This window comes from Primulina eburnea, chromosome 8 (genome assembly GCF_022965805.1).
Source record: "Primulina eburnea isolate SZY01 chromosome 8, ASM2296580v1, whole genome shotgun sequence".
Classification (NCBI taxonomy): domain Eukaryota; kingdom Viridiplantae; phylum Streptophyta; class Magnoliopsida; order Lamiales; family Gesneriaceae; genus Primulina; species Primulina eburnea.
Window position 1 is genome coordinate 18,775,979 of NC_133108.1, and position 23,952 is coordinate 18,799,930.

At 41.6% G+C, this 23,952-nt stretch overlaps 1 protein-coding gene across 1 annotated transcript; it reads left to right on the forward strand.

The window, feature by feature from the left end:
- Positions 1 to 337: 337 nt before the first annotated feature.
- Positions 338 to 6,067, forward strand: LOC140837818 (rho GDP-dissociation inhibitor 1-like). The gene is made up of 5 exons (XM_073203918.1): positions 338 to 676; positions 762 to 828; positions 5,154 to 5,372; positions 5,468 to 5,592; positions 5,709 to 6,067. The coding sequence occupies exons 1-5, from the start codon at positions 446 to 448 to the stop codon at positions 5,784 to 5,786; spliced, it is 720 nt and encodes a 239-aa protein (XP_073060019.1). The 5' UTR covers positions 338 to 445; the 3' UTR covers positions 5,787 to 6,067.
- Positions 6,068 to 23,952: the final 17,885 nt, after the last annotated feature.

Below are 23,952 nucleotides of genomic sequence, written 5' to 3' on the forward strand. Positions count from 1 at the left end.
CTTTTTCATAGGTAACCCAAATAAGAGATCCGTCTCACAAATACGATCCGTGAGACCGTCTAACACAAATTTTTGTCATCAATAAAAGTTAAAAAAGTTCTGCTTCCATTCAAAGAACTAACATTTCTCAAAAACTATTAGGAGTTCCGCTATTCTTGCCTTGGATTTTTCTTCATAATATATTCCAAAATCAGCATTAATTAGTCAGTAACCCATAATAAATCCATTTTCACCAAAAAAAAAAATTAAAATTTATCTCAGTATTTTGTTTCATGCACATTTAATCGGATCACCACATGTTAATTGAAGACGTATTCCTATCGTTATTAACGTTCCACCTCCCTTTCTCCTTCAACTCAAAATAATCATTACAATGGATGAAAGTATGGTCACATGAAAACCCTGAATTCTTAGGAGTTCAAATTTCAAATTTATTTTTGGGGAGATGGGATCTCAAGGAAACAAAGGAGAAATGAATGTGAATCATCATTCAGAGAGCGAGACTGAGAGAAACAGTAGTGCAGGGCATGATCTGGATATGGCGTCCGACTCGGAATCGGGGATGATTAGCAGGCAGGCTAGTGAAGCTTCTTGCTATGCAACCGAGGAAGATGAAGAATTGTCGCTTCATTTGGGGCCCAAGTGGAGTATCAAAGAGCACCTTGAGAAAGATAAGGTCAATATTCTACTATCTATTTGTTTTGTTTTGCGGTTTCTCTTTCGGTTTTTTGCAAGTTTTATAGCTTCTTATAAAAATCTAGGATGATGAGAGCTTGAGAAGGTGGAAAGAACAACTTCTAGGGGGTTTGGATGCTGATGCTGTTCAAGGTATTTGAAAATTTTTCCCTTGCAAATTCACGCTATATAAAGTTGGCTTTTATTACTTGTTTGATTGGCTTTGTCCCACAAATTTTGAAGTGAGTATTGGAGTACGACTGTACGACTCATTTGTAATAAATTTATAAAATCTTTTTGTTGGATCTCGGTTTTCTCGTGTCTAAAACGCACCGTAAGTTTTAAAATTTTATTTTTATTTTGACAATCAAAATAATTGTTTGAGCACTCGTATGGTTTTATAATTAAACATTCACAGGGAGTTTAATAATATACATTTGGTGAATAGATCACTAGGCTCCAACTATTCCGGGGTTAGCGGAGATAGCTCTTGATGAATCCCTACGAACTTTCTTCAAGAACTCCTTCTATTAAGTCCACGACCAGAAGATTTGTTCCTCTTTCAAATAGCACTAGAATATTTGAAAGAAGTTTTTACGTTGAGATCAAAAATTTTGAGAGATGACTCAAATCTCTTTTCTTGAAGAGTGGCCAAAATATTTGGAGGATTTTTAAGAAACTCTCGTGAATCACAATTGGAAGACTTGGAGGCTAGGTCAATTTTTCCTTTTTATTTATTTAAAAACAATAGCTTTGACTTAAATTACATAATTAATATTAATGGACTTGATTAATTAATTGGGGTAGTCCAACTAGTTCAATCAATTAATCAAAGCCCATTAATAACTTTAATTATTTAATATGTTGGACTTGTACTCTTATAATCTCATTAAACATATTCCCACTATATTTAATTTAATATTTAATAAACTCAACTTTTAAGTTTAATAAATTAAATCAATTATAAATTCAACATTTGAATTTAATATTTAAATTATAAATTCAACTACTTGAATTTATTTTCTCAAAATTAAATTATCATAAATTCTACTCCTTGATTTTACTATATCATAAATATAAATTCAACTACTTGAATTTATTCTCTCAACGGGAACAAACGATCCAGTGCTTGTATGACCCTCAATGGTTCAGGGATACAGCTAGCAGTGGGTTCACAACTCTTTGTGATTCAGAATAATATTTATTCTTATTCGGGCTTACCCTAGTTAGCCCCATTCTTTTCATCAATACCTTGATCAAGAATGTCAGAACTCATTTCTGATTGCACCCATTGGATAATGGTAAGAGCGGTTAGTAGCATCACCCCATTATCCCCTAGGTATCACTGATAGTGCGTGCAAGAACCAGTCGATTATGATTAGCGTACAATACGATCCCTTCATCTCATATATCCCGATCGAATCTGCAACCATTGGTTCACCGAGGGTTGCATAATAATTCGATATCTATGTGATAACTATAATAGTGGCATCGCATGTACTATTTGAGAACTCCTTCTCTAACGTACATCTCATACTCTGGCCAGAGATTCCACGCACTATTATTTCATCAAATCACACAGGATATCCACACCCGTAGGTGAACGGTGAATCCCCGACTACAATTCACTGGCTCCTATATGTGTCGCAACTGTACCCAACCTCGCCAGCCGATGACTCTCCTGGGGCCGGTAAATGAGTCAAAACACAGCCCTAGCATATAGAGCCTCAGTGTTGTCCCGGTTCGTAAGGACTAATGGTGTAAAATCATAACCGCAGACTTATCCTCTCGATTAATGATAACCACTTGGAATGTCCGAGTGAGGGTTGTTCGGTATAATCATCATATGACTACCCATTTGAATGTTTGGACATCTCCATGCCCATACCAAGAAACGCAGTACACAACATCACATATGCTAGTCTCGAGGTCAGGCGACCTTTATCCATGTTTTAGACGGCTGAATCGACTAGGAACGAATTTAGAATATGCAGTATTTACAAATGAGTTTCAACATCGAATTACGATTCATTTGTACTAAAGCATAATCAAGGATTTTATCTATGCTAATTGCATGAGTATACAGATAAAGTATAACGAAACCATTAAAAGTTAAATTATATTAAAATAAAGATTGTCTATTTCACTTGAGTCAATAAATTTCCTAGCCAACCGTTGGCTTGCAGGGCATCTACTCTCACACTTACAACATTATTATATAACTTAGATTTTGAAACATTTCAAACATATTGTTTTCAGTGAAGGTGCCGTATGTTATCTTGTTGGATCTGTTTTCTACACGCCCAAACGCAGCGAAAGTTTTAAAATTTTTATTTTATTTTGAAAAACAAAATAATTTTTCTTTAGGCACTCGTATGATTTAACAAAACAAACATAGGATGTTAGAAAAATATACCTTTGTGAATTTAATTCATTGGACACCAACCGATCCGGTATTACAGATCTGGCTCTTGATGATTCCCTACGAACTTTTTTCAAAGAAATCCTCCTATCAAGTCAACGACTAGATTGTATGTTCCTCTTCTAATTTGCACTAGAAAAACCAAATGGCCGAAATTCTCTTTCTTTTGGAGGTGGAGGCTCACGAAATTGATGTTGTGGTGGCTAGGTTAAGAGATTTGCATGTATTATTTATAATAAAATAATAACCTAATTACATAATTAACATTAATGGGCTTGATTTAATTAATTGGGCTAGTCCAACTAGTTTAATTAATTTAATCAAAGCCCATCAAAACTTTAATTATTTATTATGTTGGACTTGTACTCCTACAAGCCCATTAAACAAGCTACCCACCAATTTTTAATTAATTAATAAACCCAACTTTTGAGCTTAATAAATTAAATACATTATAAATTCAACACTTGAATTTATTATTTAAAATATAAATTCAACTCCTTGAATTTTTATCACCTCTAAAATTTAATATTTAATAAACCCAACATTTGAGTTTAATAAATTAAATTCTTAAATTTTATAAATTCAACTTGAATTTATTCTCTCAAAATTTAATTATCATAAATTCAACTCCTTGAATTAACTATATAATATAAATTCAACTTCTTGAATTTATTCTCTCAGCGAGAACATACGATCCAGTACTTGTGTGACCCTCAATGGTTCAGGGATACAGCTAGCCGTGGGTTCATAACTCTTTGTGATTCAGAATAGCATTTATTCTTATTCGGGCTTACCCTAGTTAGCTCTATTCTTTTCATCAACACCTTGATCAAAAATGTCAAAACTCATTTCTGATTGCACCCATCGGATCATGGCAAGAGTGTCTAGTACCATCGCCCCATGATCCCCTAGGTATCACTGATAGTGCCTGCAAGAACCAGTCGATTATGATTAGCGTACAGTAAGGTCTCTTCATCTCATATATCTCGATCGAATCTGCAACCATTGGTTCATCGAGGGTTGCATAATAATTCGATAACTATGTGATAACTATAATAGTGGCATCGCGTGTACTATTTGGAGAAATCCTTCTCCAACGTACATCTCGTACTCTGGCCAGAGATTCCATGCACTATTATTTCATTAGATCACATAGGATATCCACACCCATAGGTGAGTGGTGAATCCCCGACTACAATACACTGGCTCCTATATGTGTCGCAACTGTACCCAACCTCGCCACCTGATGACTCTCCTGGAGCCGGTAAACGAGTCAAAGCACAGCCCTAGCATATAGAGCCTCAGTCTTGTCCCGGGTCGTAAGGACTAATGGTGTACAATTATAATCACGGACTTATCCTTTCGATGAATGATAACCACTTGGAAAGTCCGAGGGAGGGTTGTTCGGTATAATCATCATATGACTACCCATCTGCATGTTTGGACATCTCTATGCCCTTACTAAGAAACGCAGTACACAACATCACAGATGCTAGTCTCGAGCTCAAGCAACCTTTATCCATGTTTTAGGCTGCTGAATCGACTAGGAACGAATTTAGATCATACAGTATTTACAAACGAGTTTCAACATCGAATTACGATTCATTTGTATTAAAGTATAATCAAGGTCTTTATCTATGTTTGATAACATGGGTATACAGATAAAGAAATAACAAACCATGAAATAATGAATTATATTAAAATAAAGATTGTTTATTACACTTGAGTCAATAAAATCCCTAGCCAACAGTTGGCTTGCAGGGCATCTACTCTAACATATCTCATGCAAAAAATTGTCATACCATAAAAGAAAATATTCGGGTGTAGCATATAACTTAGATTTTGAAACATTTCAAACATATTGTTTTCAGTGAAGGTGCCGTATGTTATCTCATGCAAAAAATTGTCATACCATAAAATAAAATATTCGGGTGTAGCATATCGTTAAATTGTGGAATACACGCGTATACACAATCTACATCTATTGCACACGATTTAATGCCATTATATACATGATTATAACTTATAAAACTTATTAAAAATCGTAAATTCATAGAGAATGAAGAACCAGATGTAAAAATCTTGAGCCTCACAATCGTGTCAGAGGGTAGACCTGATATTGTGCTTTCGATACCGAAGAATGGAAACCCGAAAGGATTGTGGTTTACACTAAAAGAAGGAAGTCGTTACCACCTCAGATTTTCTGTCAAAGTCAGCAATGATATCGTGTGTGGCTTAAAGTACACTAATACCGTGTGGAAGACCGGAATCAAAGGTTCGTTATCTAGCTAGAGCTGATCTATTTTAATCGACCACTATGTACAATCTAAATACCAATGTGGTCGATCAAAAGCTAAATTGTGTGTGCAGTTTATAGCTCGAAACAGATGTTGGGGACCTTTAGTCCTCAGTCGGATACCTACACCCAGGAAATGCCAGAAGAGACGACTCCATCTGGAATCTTTGCTAGAGGGTCTTATACAGCAAGAACTAAAGTATTCTTTTTTCGACTTTTTAAAATTTTTATCAAGAGAAAATTGTAATTTTAAACTGTACATTTGTCTTTTGCTATTTCGGTTCTCTTATTTATTTTTATCATGTATTGGTTCAGTTTGTTGATGACGATAACAAATGCTATTTGGAGATCAACTACACATTTGACATCCAGAGAGATTGGCCCTCAAATTAGGCTGTGCTGGCATTTCTCAAGGGCAATTCAAGTTCACCCACAACGCAAAATTAATAATGGGCATTTTTTTGTTCTCTTTTTCGAATTTTATTTGTCTTCGATTGTTATTAGCGTGTTGAGAGTTTTATATTCTAGGTTACTTGTTTTAGTTTGATATTCATATTTATACATTAACCTAGAGCAAATTACGATAAAATAATCAACAATAACAAACATATAGTAACCATAAGTAGGGCCACCTTATTAGTGAACGAAAAATCCGTATTAGTTGGGTTTACTCCGTTGGATTTCATGGTATTAGTTTTCACTTATGTAGATTAGGGAATCTCGTCAAAAACAAATTCAATCATTAGAAGAATTTCAAGAATAGGTGAACTGATATCCTATAATTGTTTATTTGTTATTTTATAATTTATCTCAAATATAACAATCACTGGCTAAATATAGTGGTGATCATGTGATTGTCGACAAAAATAATGCATGAATGACTTAATATATGTTATCTGTGCCATTGGTAAAATTCTGATTTTTATATGGGTGCCCATCATATATAAAAATAATAAATATATACATGGAAACAAAAATTCTAATGTAAATCAATCATAAAAATATATTGTCCGAGAGTTCGAAGCTATGGTTATTGTATCAAACATAAAAATAAATTGACCATAATGTAATATCATTATTGTTTAAGTATCGTTTTCTCGCACCAAAGACGTAACAGAAGTTTTAAAATTTTTGTTTTGACGTTCAAAATGTTCTTGGGGATCGTACGATTTAAAATCATTCATATGACATTTAGAAAATATACTTTTGTGTTTTACACACTGGACATCAAACTATTCAGGATTTTAAGCGAAGATAGTCCTTATATTTCCCTGTGAAAAATCCACTGGAATCATCTACCTTCTTTAATCTCCTGAATCAGGTTCACGATCAGAAATTGAGTTTTTTGTATAGATCACACTAGAGATCTAAATGAAATTTGTGTCAAGATTGGATCGCCTGAATTTCAAAAATCCGACGGCGGTGTTGCAACGACGGCACGGTGGAAGGAAGTGACAAAAAAAATTTCTTCAATTAATTAGCAATTAAGCTAACTTCGTCAACTTATAAACTCTTTATAAGCCTACATGTTTGATCTCCATCAAACTACAATTATCAAAATTCAACTCCTTGAATTTGACTATCTCAACAGGAGCACAAAATCTAATACTTGTGTGACTCTCAAAGGTTCGAGATACAGCTAGTTGTGGGTTCACAACTTCATGTGATTCAGAATAACATTTATTTTTATTCGGGCTTTCCCTAATTAACCTTATTTTTTTCGTCAACCCCTAGATCAACAATGTCATAACTCAAATCCAATTGCACTAATCAAATTATGACAAGAGCATCTAGTAGCATCGCCACATGATCCCCTAGATATCACTGATAGTTCTTGCCTGAACTTTAAGTTATGGTTTGCGTACAGTACGATCCCTTCAATTCATATATCTCAATCGAATCATCAACCATTGATATATCGATAAATGAAAATTAATGTGATAACGATGTGATATATCTTTGAGTAATAATAGTAACATCGTATGTGCAACTAAGAAAACATCTTCTCTAAAGCACATGTCTTGCTCTGGTCAGAGACTCCTTACACTATTAACTAATCAGATCACATAGGATATTTTCATCCATAGGCAAGTAGTGAATCCACTACTACAATGCATTGAGTCTTACGTATTTTGAAACTACACCCAACCTTGCCACCTTATGACCCTCAATGGAGACGGTAAATCGATCAAAGTGCAAGCTTGTACGTAAAGCCTCTATTTTGTCCCGGGTCAAAGAACTTATGGTTTACGACTATAACAACAGACTATTCAACTCGATAAGTGATAATCACTTGGAAAGTTTGAAAGAGGGTTGTTCAGTGCATCATCAAAGGATCATCTATCTGTATGAATGAACATCTTCATACTCTTACCAATGAAACATGACATTTATATCACAGATGCTAGTCTCAAGCTCAAACGACATTTATCAATATTTTAGGCGGCTCAATCGACTAGGAACCTGTTTAGAATATATGATACATTTCCTAATAAGTTTCATCTACTTACGTTGAGAGACATAAATCATGATACCTATAGTATATTCAAGGACTTTATCTATATAGCTTGAAAAGGTATACAGATAAAGTATATGCAACAATTAGATAAAATTGTAAAATATTATTAAAATAAAGATTGTTTTACATAAAAGTCAATAAATATCAAGCCACAAGTTGACTCGTTGGGTACCTAATCTAACAATATCTCACTTGACCTATAGCCAACTAGCCATATATTTCGTACTCATTGCTTTACGATGCTTATAAAACAATGATATTGACAGAGGCTTCGTCAGTGGGTTAACAACGTTATCTGTAGCAACGCCTCTCTTTATTGATATGTCTAATATTCTCATAATTTTCCGGATTATGTAGAACTTCCTCAGTATATATTTGGATTTCTTCTGTGAAACGTGAAAGGTGATCGGTTATGGTGACCGGAAGCGCAACGGAAGTCAAAAATTTTTATTTTTCATGCTAAAATTTCGGCCACCATGTTTTTTGTGCAACAAATACAATTAAAACACAATATGACATTCATAGGGTGTTTTAGAATTTTACCTATCAACCTCTTGAGGTTGATGAATGGCACCAACTAAAGTGTAAACACTTTAGCTCTTGAGTGGATGAATATCTACAAGCTCACCTCCTTTCATTCAAGAATTAGGCCCACCACTAGCTAGGTAAATCCCTTCTTGTTTTGCACTAGAAAAACAAGAAGATTTTTCAAAGAGAAGATAGTGTTTTCAACAAATTGAAGAACACAAAAGTGAAAGAAAAGTTTGAGAGAAAAAGCTTAGAAGTTTCGGCCAAGTGAGTTAGAATGAGGGAGGGAAGAGTTGTCTTGGTAGTGCAAAAAGTTGTCTTGCATGCCATGCAATTTTTTAATCAAAAGTATTCTACAACCCTTCACCTCCCAAGCATGCAAACCCTAGTGGGCTTGTCACTTTTACAAGGCCCGTGGACTTTTTAATTGTCTCAAACATATTTGAGCCCAATTAGATTTTACTTGATTTTACTCAAGCCCACTAGTTAAATAATTATTTCAAATTGGGCTCTACAAGGCCCAATATTATTTAATTAATCCAACACTTGAATTAATTTAATTATTTGGACTCTACTAGGCCCCACTAGTGTTTAATTAATTCAACACTTGAATTAATTTAGTTAAGTCCATAATAATGTTTATGAAAATCACAATTTTCAAATACATTATTCACTTGGCCAAATTTTAATTTAGGAACACTTCCATTAATTAAAATTTATATTTCTCTCATAGAAGTCATACTTCTATTTTCCTTTGCGCTTATAAACTCATTTATAAGCCGTACAACACATTGAACTATTTTACTTCTCATCGAGATTTAGAAAGCAAGTACTTGTGTGGCCCTCAATGGTTCATTGATACAACTAGCCGTGGGTTCACATCTCCATGTGATTCGGACTAAACATGTCCTTATTCGAGCATACCCCAATCGCTCCATTCTAACTTATCAACTCTTTGATAATAAGAACGTCAGAACTCAAGTCTGATAGAACCCAACCAATCATGTTAAACGCCTAGCAGCATCGCTTACATGATTCCCTAGGTATCAAATGATAGTGCCTGCAAGAACCATTCAATTATGGTTAGCGTACAGTACTGTAGTGACCCGTTCCAGAATCACCTACTAATCAGAACTTAAGCATGCAAAATTAACATTTAAAACTGAATCAGGTAAACAGCGGAAAAACAGTAATACAACCCAATCGAATCTGTAAGTACAAAATACTTAAACAACCAGATCGAACTAAATTCTAAGAACAAATACCAATAACTACAAGTCAACCTCTGCCAGCTCCCTGTCCACTCCCTCCTGGACCGCCCAAGCTGAGACCTGCCCCATCGAATAGGGTGTCCAAAACAGAGATAAACCGAGGACGTGAGCATAAAACGCTCAGCACCGAAAGCATGAGTATACAAGACTATGACATGCATGTATGCAAAATGTACTGGATACCAGGATCTGGGTATATCGAAATACTGCTCAGGTAAATGACGTCAAGGTATGTAGCACTCTGCGCCGTCGCACCAGGAGGTGGCTCCCATACCAAAATAAACCTGTGGATATACCGGTGACCTGACCACCGTCGGCCAACGGGGTCCAACCATCCACAACAAACGAGGGCTGAGCACCCTCTCAACAGGCTATCTCAAAAATAGTCAGGCTCAACATGATTATGCAAATGCCGCATAATAAACCATGCATCATATGACAGATAATAATGCAACATATAAACATGCAACACATAGTAAAGCATACTCAATCCTGCTATCTCGGATAGTACTTCCGTACCTCAAATCAGTAGATCCTAGCAATCAGCCCTAGAATCAAGCCTGCGTCCGTAGTCAGCCCACTGATGCCGCTAGCTCCCAACTAAAGCACAGCTCCGCTACAAGACTAGTAGCTCCCCGCTAGTGCCTAATCCTCGGGAAAAGACTAGAAACCCATCAGAAACGACTAAAACGCTCTGGAACACTCGGAATTGGCGAGTAAAAAGTGAAGCCTCGCGCCTCTATTTATAGACAACGATCGGACGATCCGATCCTCTTCGGACGATCCGATCCACTTCGGACGATCCGAACCCTGTACCCTTCGGACCTTCCGAACCCTTATCGGACGATCCGAACCCTGCATGTCTTCCACGTGTCCAGACACCTGTCTTCGGACGATCCGAACCCTGATCGGACGATCCGAACTCTGCATGTCTTCCACGTGTCCAGCCACCTGTCTTCGGACGATCCGAACCCTCTTCGGACGATCCGAACCCTATTCGGACGATCCGAACCCGGTTCGGTCCTTCCGATCCCACCGAAATATAATTAATCCAATAATTAACTCAAATTAGGCATCGGGATACTACATTCTCCCCCTCTAAAAAGGATTTCGTCCGCGAAATCGAGTCTGAAGAATGACAATTCTGAACAACAATACATTCAACTTAAGAATGAATTACAACTGAAAGCACAACTGAAATTACAATCATAACTGAAAATACTACAACTAGAACATCTCTGGATGCTCTGACCGCATGCGACTCTCTAGTTCCCAAGTAGCTTCTTCAGTACCTCGGCGCTGCCACTGCACTAAGACAAGAGGAATAGTCTTATTCCGCAGTACCTTATCCTTTCGGTCTAAGATCGAAACCGGTCTTTCTACAAAAGACAAATCCGGATTCAGCCGAACTTCTGTTGGATGCAAAACATGAGACTCATCCGCTACGTATCGTCTCAACAAGGACACATGAAACACATTGTGAACACTAGACAGATACGGTGGCAAAGCTAATCTGTAGGCCAAGTCTCCCACACATTCTAAGATCTCAAAAGGACCAATGAATCTCGGAGATAGCTTACCCTTGAGTCCAAATCTCAGAATCCTCCGAAAAGGTGATACCTTGAGAAACACTTTCTCGCCTGCATCAAAATGAAGAGGTCTGCGCTTGGTGTTCGCATAACTCGCTTGTCGATCCTGAGCAGTCTTAATCCGCTGTTTGATCACAAGAACTTTGTCCATGGCCTGCTGAATCAATTCTGGACCCTCGACCTGTCGTTCTCCGACTTCCTCCCAGAACAGAGGAGTACGACAACGTCGACCATACAATGCTTCAAACGGAGACATACCAATACTCCTATGAAAACTGTTGTTGTATGCAAACTCTATCAGTGGCAGATGATCCTGCCAAGCTGGCCCGAAATCCATCACACAAGATCTCAACATATCCTCAAGAGTACGAATAGTCCTCTCTGACTGACCGTCAGTCTCTGGGTGATATGCAGTACTCAAACTCAAGGTAGTGCCCAAAGCTTGCTGAAAGCTGCCCCAAAATCTAGACGTAAATCGAGGATCTCTGTCACTAACGATACTCACGGACACACCATGAAACCGTACAATCTCCTGAATGTACAACCGTGCCATCCGATCGAAAGTGAAATCTCTGTTATACGGAAGAAAATGGGCAGACTTAGTAAGTCGATCCACTACCACCCAGATAGCATCTCTATTCCCCACAGACATAGGCAAGTGAGTCACGAAGTCCATCGTGATATGCTCCCACTTCCACTCCGGAATAGGAAGATTCTGCAACAAACCTCCAGGTCGTCGATACTCAGCCTTCACCTGCTGACAGACAAGGCACTTGGATACATACTGATAAACATTACGTTTCATACCTTTCCACCAAAATCGAGTCCTCAAATCCTTATACATCTTGTTGCTCCCTGGATGAACACTCAACTTGCTACGATGAGCCTGGGACAAAATCTCCTCCCTCAAAGTGTCATCTTCCGGTACAACAACACGACCAGATAAGCACAAAAGACCCTCGGACTGATAGTGGAAACCAGAAGTATTATCTCCATCAGCCAACCGAGCTAATTTCTGAACCTTAGAATCAGACATCTGAGCATCTCTAATCCGAGAATACAAAACTGGCTCGGACAAAATAGTAGCTATACGGATACTCTCTGTCCCCTTCCGATGCTTACAATTGAATCCCATCGAACAGAAATCCTGAATAATCCCAGATACAGCACAAGTCTGAAGAGCAGATAATCTCACATTGCGACTAAGAGCATCGGCCGTGAGATTCGCAGATCCTGGATGATACTTGATCTCACAATCGTAATCTTTGAGTAGATCCATCCAACGACGCTGACGCATGTTCAACTCAGCCTGAGTGAACAGATACTTCAAACTCTTATGATCAGTGAAGATCTCAAATCGCTCACCATACAGATAATGGCGCCAGATTTTCAAAGCAAAAAACGATCGCTGCTAATTCCAGATCATGAACAGGATAGTTTTCCTCATGAGGCTTTAACTGTCTCGACGCATAAGCAATCACATGCTCATTCTGCATCAGAACACACCCTAGTCCATGTAAAGAGGCATCGGTGTAAACACTGAAACCACCAGATCCAGACGATAAAGCCAAAACAGGCGCAGATGTCAAACGTCTGCGAAGTTCCAAGAAACTCTCTTCGCACTCTGATGTCCATTCAAATGAAACATCTTTCCGAGTGAGCTGAGTGAGTGGCTTAGCAATCTGAGAGAAGTTGACAATGAAACGGCGATAATACCCAGCCAATCCCAGAAAACTGCGGATCTCGGCTACTGTCGTCGGACGCGACCAGTTCAATACCGCTTCCACCTTGCTTGGGTCAACTGAAACTCCCTTGCTAGAAATGACATGACCAAGGAATACAACCCTGTCAATCCAAAACTCACATTTACTCAACTTCGCATAAAGCTGATTCTCGCGAAGTGTCTGTAAAATAATCCTTAAGTGTTGTACGTGTTCTTGCTGATCATGCGAATAGATTAAGATATCATCTATAAACACCACAACAAACTTATCCAAGAAATCCCGAAATACCCGATTCATCAGGTCCATAAAAACTGCTGGTGCATTCGTCACCCCAAAAGGCATAACCAGAAACTCATAATGCCCATACCGGGTCCTGAATGCAGTCTTCGATATATCTCCCTGATGAACTCGAAGCTGATGATAACCAGACCTTAAATCAATCTTGGAATACACAGAGGTACCTTGCAGTTGATCAAATAAATCATCAATCCGTGGCAACGGATACTTATTCTTTATCGTAGCACGATTCAACTGCCGATAATCTATGCAGAGCCGCATAGAACCATCCTTCTTTTTGACAAAAAGAACTGGTGCTCCCCACGGGGACACACTGGGTCGAATATACCCCTTGTCAAGAAGATCCTGCAACTGCTGTTTCAATTCTTGCATTTCCGATGGAGCTAAACGATAAGGAGCTCTAGAGATTGGTGCCGTGCCTGGCACTAAATCAATGCCGAAATCCACATCCCGAACGGGAGGAAAACCAGGAATCTCCTCGGGAAAAACATCCGGAAAATCGCAAACCACTGGAATGTCACTGATACCGACACTAACTGCGGACGAATCAATAGCATAGATAAGGTAGCCTTCCCCGCCCGACTCTAAAGCACGACAGGCTTTCAGAGCAGAAACCACAGGCATTGGGGGTCGCGCTCCCTCTCCATAGAAAAACCAACTGTCGCCCTCAACTGGACGAAACTGCACAAACTTCTGATAACAGTCCACAGTAGCTCTAAACACAGTCAGCACATCTATTCCCAGAATGCAATCAAAATCCTCCATCGCAAGAATCATCAAATTAGCAGTTAAAACATTACCCTCAAACTCTAGAGGACAACCCAAAACTAGACGTTTAGCTAGCACCGAATGACCCATCGGCGTGGAAACAGATACCACAACGTCCAAAGAAGTGAAAGGTAACTTATGACGCTTAGCAAATCTCGCAGATATGAATGAATGCGATGCACCAGTATCAATGAGAACGTAAGCAGGTAATCCACATAATAAAAACACACCTGCGATAACTCTCTCGTTCTCCTCAGCCGCCTGATCCTGGTTAAGAGCAAAGACCTGCCCTTGAGTACGCGGTCGGAGGTTAGAACCCTGAGTAGACTGTCCCTGCTGTGGCCTTTGATGAACTGAAGCCTGAGAACCAGATCCTGATCCTCCGCCCGTCTGTGGACAATCTCTCTTCATGTGGCCCAACTCACCGCACTTGTAACAAGCACCCGCAACCTTGCGACAACGTTCCGTCGGATGATCCTTCCCGCAGTGCTGACACGGGCCCCTCTTCTTCCCAAAATGGTGAACTCCTCCAGATCCAGAGGAAGAAGAAGTAGATCCAGCTTTCTTGAATGCTTGGGCGCGGGGACCCAAAGAACTAGTAGGACGAGCAGACTGCATGGCTCGACCTCTCAGCAAACTGCCCTCAGCCTGGCGACAACGATTCACAAGGCCCTCATACGATGTCGGATCATCGCAGACAACAACCCTATCATAAATCTCCTGATTGAGGCCCTGAAGAAAATGGTTATACTTGGCACTAGCATTGTCACTGACATGCGGAACATACGGAAGCAACTCAAAGAACTTCTGCTGATACTCATCAACAGACAAACTTCCCTGCTTCAGATTGATCAACTCAATCGCCTTGGTCTGCAGAAGAGCTGGCGGAAAGTAAAGCAACATGAAAGCGGCTCGGAAATCGGCCCAAAGAACTCGACCCTGTCGCTGAACTATCGGTGCAGAGGTAGACCTCCACCACTTGCGCGCACCACCCTCCAGCAAGAAATCAAGGGTATCAATCTGCTGCTCCGCCGAGCACTGAAAAGTCTTGAAGCAGCTCTCCATCCTCTCGAGCCAGTTCTCCGCAACATCCGAGGTCTCACCGCCTGAAAGAGGTTTCGGCCCCATCTGCAAGAACCGATGCATACTAAAACTCCGAGGCTCATTACGACGGTGTTGACGACGTTCTCGATGCTCTCGACGACGCTCCCGATCGTCGCGGTCTCCCCAGCGTCCAACGCTGCCATGACTACTAGCATCGTCGTCAAAACCAGACATCTCTTAGCTACAAAAGTTACCAGAGATTAAACCCAAAAGAACAGTTCTAAATCCCAAAATCTTAATGCATGCTCTGATACCATAAATGTAGTGACCCGTTCCAGAATCACCTACTAATCAGAACTTAAGCATGCAAAATTAACATTTAAAACTGAATCAGGTAAACAGCGGAAAAACAGTAACACAACCCAATCGAATCTGTAAGTACAAAATACTTAAACAACCAGATCGAACTAAATTCTAAGAACAAATACCAATAACTACAAGTCAACCTCTGCCAGCTCCCTGTCCACTCCCTCCTGGACCGCCCAAGCTGAGACCTGCCCCATCGAATAGGGTGTCCAAAACAGAGATAAACCGAGGACGTGAGCATAAAACGCTCAGCACCGAAAGCATGAGTATACAAGACTATGACATGCATGTATGCAAAATGTACTGGATACCAGGATCTGGGTATATCGAAATACTGCTCAGGTAAATGACGTCAAGGTATGTAGCACTCTGCGCCGTCGCACCAGGAGGTGGCTCCCATACCAAAATAAACCTGTGGATATACCGGTGACCTGACCACCGTCGGCCAACGGGGTCCAACCATCCACAACAAACGAGGGCTGAGCACCCTCTCAACAGGCTATCTCAAAAATAGTCAGGCTCAACATGATTATGCAAATGCCGCATAATAAACCATGCATCATATGACAGATAATAATGCAACATATAAACATGCAACACATAGTAAAGCATACTCAATCCTACTATCTCGGATAGTACTTCCGTACCTCAAATCAGTAGATCCTAGCAATCAGCCCTAGAATCAAGCCTGCGTCCGTAGTCAGCCCACTGATGCCGCTAGCTCCCAACTAAAGCACAGTTCCGCTACAAGACTAGTAGCTCCCCGCTAGTGCCTAATCCTCGGGAAAAGACTAGAAACCCATCAGAAACGACTAAAACGCTCTGGAACACTCGGAATTGGCGAGTAAAAAGTGAAGCCTCGCGCCTCTATTTATAGACAACGATCGGACGATCCGATCCTCTTCGGACGATCCGATCCACTTCGGACGATCCGAACCCTGTACCCTTCGGACCTTCCGAACCCTTATCGGACTATCCGAACCCTGCATGTCTTCCACGTGTCCAGACACCTGTCTTCGGACGATCCGAACCCTGATCGGACGATCCGAACTCTGCATGTCTTCCACGTGTCCAGCCACCTGTCTTCGGACGATCCGAACCCTCTTCGGACGATCCGAACCCTATTCGGACGATCCGAACCCGGTTCGGTCCTTCCGATCCCACCGAAATATAATTAATCCAATAATTAACTCAAATTAGGCATCGGGATACTACAAGTACGGTCCCTTCAACTCATATATCTCGACCGATTTGACAACCATTGGTTTATCGAGAGTTGTCAATGAATCGATACTATGTGTCATGTCGTAGTTGCATCGATGGTGTAATCTATGAAACCCCTTTCATAATTACCACCATACTCTGATCAGAGATTTCAACCTACATACACATGATAACACATAGGATATCCATACCTGAAGGTAAGCGGTGAGTCCCCGACTACAATGCATCGACTCCTATATGTTTCGACAGAACACCCAACCTTGCCACTTGATGACCCCATGAGAGTCGGTAAACAAGTCAAAGTGTAATTCTAGCACATAGAGTCTCAATGTTGTCCCGGGTCATAAGGACTAATGGTGTACAACCATAAACTAGGACTTTTCCACTCGATAAGTGAGAACCACTTGGAAAGTCCTTTTATGGAGGGTTGTTCAGTGCACTCTCTACAAGGAGCACCTATCTGCATGTTCGGATATCACAATGTCCCCTACCAATGAAACATGGTACTCACATCGCAGATACTAGTCTCTAACTCGAGTGGCCGATATCCTTCTTAGGGGCGGCTGAATCGACTAGAAACCGTTTAGAATATACAGTATTACAAATATGAGTTTCATGATACTCATCATATGAGCATCTCATATTCTTTCTACTATTTGTATATTCAAGGTATTTATCTATACAACTAGCATGGGTATACAGATAAAGATTTGCCAAAACAATAATTTCAAATATTATTAAAATAAAGACTGTTTATACATAGAGTTTAATCATGAACCCTCGGCCAACACTTGGCTCGACGGGCACCTACTCTAACAATCTCCCACTTGCACTAGAGCCAACTACCCATATGCTTCAAACCCATCGATTCGCGATGCTTCTCGAACAATGGTCCAGGTAAAGGCTTAGTTATCGGATCAGCAACATTATCTGCGGAGCCCACTTTGTCAATCGTGACATCTCCTCTCTCCACGATCTCTCTGAGGATGTGGTACTTTCTCAATACGTGTTTGGACTTCTGATGAGACCTTGACTCCTTTGCTTGAGCAATGGCTCCCATGTTGTCACAAAACATCGGGACAGGAGCAACTCCGTTAGGAATGACGCCCAACTCTTGGACAAAATTCCTTATCCAAATTGTCCCTTTGCTGCAGCTGATGCAGCAATATATTCTGCCTCAGTGGTGGAATCCGCAGTGCTGTCTTGCTTGGAACTCTTCCAAGAGACAGCAGCACCATTGAGCATGAATATGAATCCAGAGGTTGACTTCGAGTCATCAATATCGCTTTGGAAACTAGAGTCGGTATAGCCATCCAATTTCAGTTCTCCACCCCCATAGACCAAGAACAATTTATTGGTCCTTCTCAAATACTTGAGGATGTCTTTCACAGCTTTCCAGTGTGGAAGACCAGGGTTGGATTGATATCTACTCACTACACTTAGTGCAAAAGCCACGTCAGGACGTGTAGATATCATCCCATACATGATGCTACCAATTGCAGATGCATAAGGAATGCTGGTCATCACCGCTATCTCTGCATCAGTCTTGGGAGACATAGACTTGGATAGGGACACGCCATGACACATTGGTAGATGTCCTCTCTTGGACTCATCCATCGAGAACCGCTTCACGATGGTATCAATGTATGTGGACTGGGTGAGACCAAGCAATCTTTTTGATCTATCTCTATAGATCTGTATTCCTAATACAAAAGATGCTTCACCCAAGTCCTGCATCGAGAACTTACTCGCTAACCATATCTTAGTTGATTGCAACATTCCTACATCATTCCCAATGAGTAGAATGTCATCAACATACAACACCAGGAATGTCACAGCACTCCCACTAACCTTCTTATACACACAGGGTTCCTCAGGATTCTTAGCAAAACCAAACTCTTTGATTGTACTATCGAATCTGAGGTTCCAACTCCTAGATGCCTGCTTTAGACCATAAATAGATCTTTGAAGTTTGCATACCATATGCTCACTTTCGATAGATGTAAACCCTTCGGGTTGAGACATGTAAATCTCTTCCTTAATATCCCCATTAAGAAAGGCTGTCTTAACATCCATCTGCCATATCTCATAGTCATACCATGCATGTAGTATCCCGATGCCTAATTTGAGTTAATTATTGGATTAATTGTATTTCGGTGGGATCGGAAGGACCGAACCGGGTTCGGATCGTCCGAAGTTGGTTCGGATCGTCCGAAGTGGGTTCGGATGGACCGTTCTGTTCGGAGTCAGACGAGTCATGTCATGTCAGAGTTCGGATCGTCCGATCAGGGTTCGGATCGTCCGAAGACAGGTGGCTGGACACGTGGAAGACATGCAGAGTTCGGATCTTCCGAAGTGGATCGGATCTTCCGAAGTGCACCGGATCGGATCTTCCGAAGTGGATCGGATCTTCCGATCGTTGTCTATAAATAGAAGCGCGAGGCTTCACTTTTCACTCGCCAATTCCGAGAGTTCCAGAGCGTTTTAGTCGTTTCTGATGGGTTTCTAGTCTTTTCCCGAGGTTCGGGCACTAGCGGGGAGCTACTGGTTTTGTAGCGGAGCTGTGCTCTAGTTGGGGGCTAGCGGCATCAGTGGGCTGACTACGGACGCAGGTATAGTTCTGGGTTCCCTTTGAGATTTGGGAATATCTATTAGTCTAGTTAAGGCTTTTAGATGTGGTTTAGTGATATGGTATCACTTGGATTGTAGGCTTGATTCTAGGGCTGATTGCTAGGATCTACTGGTTTGAGGTACGAAAGTACTATCCGAGATAGCAGGATTGAGTATGCTTTACTATGTGTTGCATGTTTATATGTTGCATTATTATCTGTCATATGATGCATGGTTTATTATGCGGCATTTGCATAATCATGTTGAGCCTGATTATCTTTGAGATAGCCTGTTGAGAGGGTGCTCAGCCCTCGTTTGTTGTGGATGGTTGGACCCCGTTGGCCGACGGTGGTCAGGTCACCGGTATATCCACAGGTTTATTTTGGTATGGGAGCCACCTCCTGGTGCGACGGCGCAGAGTGCTACATACCTTGACGTCATTTACCTGAGCAGTATTTCGATATACCCAGATCCTGGTATCCAGTACATTTTGCATACATGCATGTCATAGTCTTGTATACTCATGCTTTCGGTGCTGAGCGTTTTATGCTCACGTCCTCGGTTTATCTCTGTTTTGGACACCCTATTCGATGGGGCAGGTCTCAGGTTGGACGGTCCAGGAGGGAGTGGACAGGGAGCTGGCAGAGGTTGACCTGTAGTTGTTGGTATTTGTTCTTGGTATTTAGTTCGATCTGGTTGTTTAAGTATTTTGTACTTACAGATTCGATTGGGTTGTATTACTGTTTTTCCGCTGTTTACCTGATTCAGTTTTAAATGTTAATTTTGCATGCTTAAGTTCTGATTAGTAGGTGATTCTGGAACGGGTCACTACATTTATGGTATCAGAGCATGCATTAAGATTTTGGGATTTAGAATTGTTCTTTTGGGTTTAATCTCGGGTAACTTTTGTAGCTAGAATGTCTGGTTTTGACGACGATGCTAGTAGTCATGGCAGCATTGGACGCTGGGGAGACCGCGACGATCGGGAGCGTCGTCGAGAGCATCGAGAACGTCGTCAACACCGTCGTGATGAGCCTCGGAGTTTTAGTATGCATCGGTTCTTGCAGATGGGGCCGAAACCTCTTTCGGGCGGTGAGACTCCGGATGTTGCGGAGAACTGGCTTGAGAGGATGGAGAGCTGCTTCAAGACTTTTCAGTGCTCGGCGGAGCAGCAGATTGATACCCTTGATTTCTTGCTGGAGGGTGGTGCGCGCAAGTGGTGGAGGTCTACCACTGCACCGATAGTTCAGCGACAGGGTCGAGTTCTTTGGGCCGATTTCCGAGCCGCTTTCATGTTGCTTTACTTTCCGCCAGCTCTTCTGCAGACCAAGGCGATTGAGCTGATCAATCTGAAGCAGGGAAGTTTGTCTGTTGATGAGTATCAGCAGAAGTTCTTTGAGTTGCTTCCATATGTTCCGCATGTCAGTGACAATGCTATGGCCAAGTATAACCATTTTCTTCAGGGCCTCAATCAGGAGATTTATGATCGGGTTGTTGTCTGCGATGATCCGACATCGTATGAGGGCCTTGTAAATCGTTGTCGCCAGGCTGAGGGCAGTTTGTTGTGAGGTCGAGCCATGCAGTCTGCTCGTCCTACTAGTTCTTTGGGTCCCCGCGCCCAAGCATTTAAGAAGGCTGGATCTACTTCTTCTTCCTCTGGATCTGGAGGATTTTGATTGCATTCTGGGAATAGATGTGCTGACTGTGTTTAGAGCTACTGTGGACTGTTATCAGAAGTTTGTGCAGTTTCGTCCAGTTGAGGGCGACAGTTGGTTTTTCTATGGAGAGGGAGCGCGACCCCCGATGCCTGTGGTTTCTGCTCTGAAAGCCTGTCGTGCTTTAGAGTCGGGCGGGGAAGGCTACCTTATCTATGCTATTGATTCGTCCGCAGATAGTGTCGGTATCAGTGACATTCCAGTGGTTTGCGATTTTCCGGATGTTTTTCCCGAGGAGATTCCTGGTTTTCCTCCCGTTCGGGAAGTGGATTTCGGCATTGATTTAGTGCCAGGCACGGCACCAATCTCTAGAGCTCCTTATCGTTTAGCTCCATCGGAGATGCAAGAATTGAAACAGCAGTTGCAGGATCTTCTTGACAAGGGGTATATTCGACCCAGTGTGTCCCCGTGGGGAGCACCAGTTCTTTTTGTCAAAAAGAAGGATGGTTCTATGCGGCTCTGCATAGATTATTGGCAGTTGAATCGTGCTACGATAAAGAATAAGTATCCGTTGCCACGGATTGATGATTTATTTGATCAACTGCAAGGTACCTCTGTGTATTCCAAGATTGATTTAAGGTCTGGTTATCATCAGCTTCGAGTTCATCAGGGAGATATATTGAAGACTGCATTCAGGACCAGGTATGGGCATTATGAGTTTCTGGTTATGCCTTTTGGGGTGACGAATGCACCAGCAGTTTTTATGGATCTGATGAATCGGGTTTTTCGGGAATTCTTGGATAAGTTTGTTGTGGTGTTTATAGATGATATCTTAATCTATTCGCATGATCAGCAAGAACACGCACAACACTTAAGGATTATTTTACAGACACTTCGCGAGAATCAGCTTTATGCGAAGTTGAGTAAATGTGAGTTTTGGATTGACAGGGTTGTATTCCTTGGTCATGTCATTTCTAGCGAGGGAGTTTCAGTTGACCCGAGCAAGGTGGAAGCGGTATTGAACTGGTCGCGTCCGACGACAGTAGCCGAGATCCGCAGTTTTCTGGGATTGGCTGGGTATTATCGCCGTTTCATTGTCAACTTCTCTCAGACTGCTAAGCCACTCACTCAGCTCACTCGGAAAGATGCTTCATTTGAATGGACATCAGAGTGCGAAGAGAGTTTCTTGGAACTTCGCAGACGTTTGACATCTGCGCCTGTTTTGGCTTTACCGTCTGGATCTGGTGGTTTCAGTGTTTACACCGATGCCTCTTTACAGGGACTAGGGTGTGTTCTGATGCAGAATGAGCATGTGATTGCTTATGCGTCGAGACAGTTAAAGCCTCATGAGGAAAACTATCCTGTTCATGATCTGGAATTAGCAGCGATCGTTTTTGCTTTGAAAATCTGGCGCCATTATCTGTATGATGAGCGATTTGAGATCTTCACTGATCATAAGAGTTTGAAGTATCTGTTCACTCAGGCTGAGTTGAACATGCGTCAGCGTCGTTGGATGGATCTACTCAAGGATTATGATTGTGAGATCAAGTATCATCCAGGATCTGCGAATCTCACGGCCGATGCTCTTAGTCGCAAGGTGAGGTTATCTGCTCTTCAGACTTGTGCTGTATCTGGGATTATTCAGGATTTCTGTTCGATGGGATTCAATTGTAAGCATCGGAAGGGAACAGAGAGTATCCGTATAGCTACTATTTTGTCCGAGCCTGTAGTAGCCCGAATGCCGAATTGGGTAATTAACGGATTAATGGTGATTAATCATGATCGGAAGGTCCGAAGATGGTTCGGAAGCACCGAAGAGTTCGGAAGGTCCGAAGTGAGATCGGAGGATCCGATCATTAGGTGTCAAGAGTTGATCGACACGTGGGAGTTCGGACGTTCCGAAGTGTAGGTTCGGTGGATCCGATCATGAGGTGTCAAGAGCAGCTGGACACGTGCATGTTCGGACGGTCCGAAGTGTATGATCGGAGGATCCGATCATGAGCTGTCAAGAGCCAGTGGACACGTAGCGTTCGGACGTTCCGAAGTGGTGTTCGGAGGATCCGAACATGGCCTATAAATAGTGGTCGGATTTCCTCATTTTGACTCGCCAATTCAGAGAGTTCCATAGCATTTCAGTCGTTTCTGACAGGTTCTAGTCTTGTTCCGAGATTTGGGCACTAGCGGGGAGCTGCTGGTCTTGTAGCAGAGCTGTGCTCTAGTTGGGAGCTAGCGGCATCAGCGGGCTAGCGACGGACGAAGGTTTGGAATTTTATCAGTATTTATCTCAGGATTATCTAGTTAAGTCTGGTAGATAAGTTTAGTGATGGTTTTCACTTGATGAATAGGCTTGGATTAGACCTGTTGTCTGGTTGTTCCAGTGGATTAGGATTGCTGTGATAGAGGTACGAAAGTACTATCCGAGATATCCTGGTTGAGTATACATTCATATATGTGTTGCATGATTATGTGGTGCATTGATATATGTCATATGATGCATGCTATTATGTCACGTTTATTACTGCACGTTGCATTTCATGTTGAGCCGTATCTCCTTCGAGATAGCCTTTGCTGTTGAGCTGTATCTCTTTCGAGATAAGCTATATCTTGGGGCCGCTCAGCCCTGTCTTGTGGACGCATGGACACCGAGAGTACACAGTGGCCGACGGGTCGGGAGGGCTTCGGTGGTCCGGGACATTTTAGGTCCACGTCTGTCTTGTAGTGGATGCAGTGACCCAGAGGTTGGACCGCGCGGCACTATCCACTTGGCGCCTCTAGACTGAGCATTGTTGAGATCCTTTTGTGATTCCTGTTTCTTGACTACCCCGGTATCATGATCATAGCATGTGCATTTCTTATAGGTCTGTATACTCATACTTTTGTACTGGGCGTTCTTATCGCTCACGTCCTCGGTTTTGTTTATCTTGGACACCCCATTCCCTCGGGGCAGGTCTCAGGTTGGATGGTT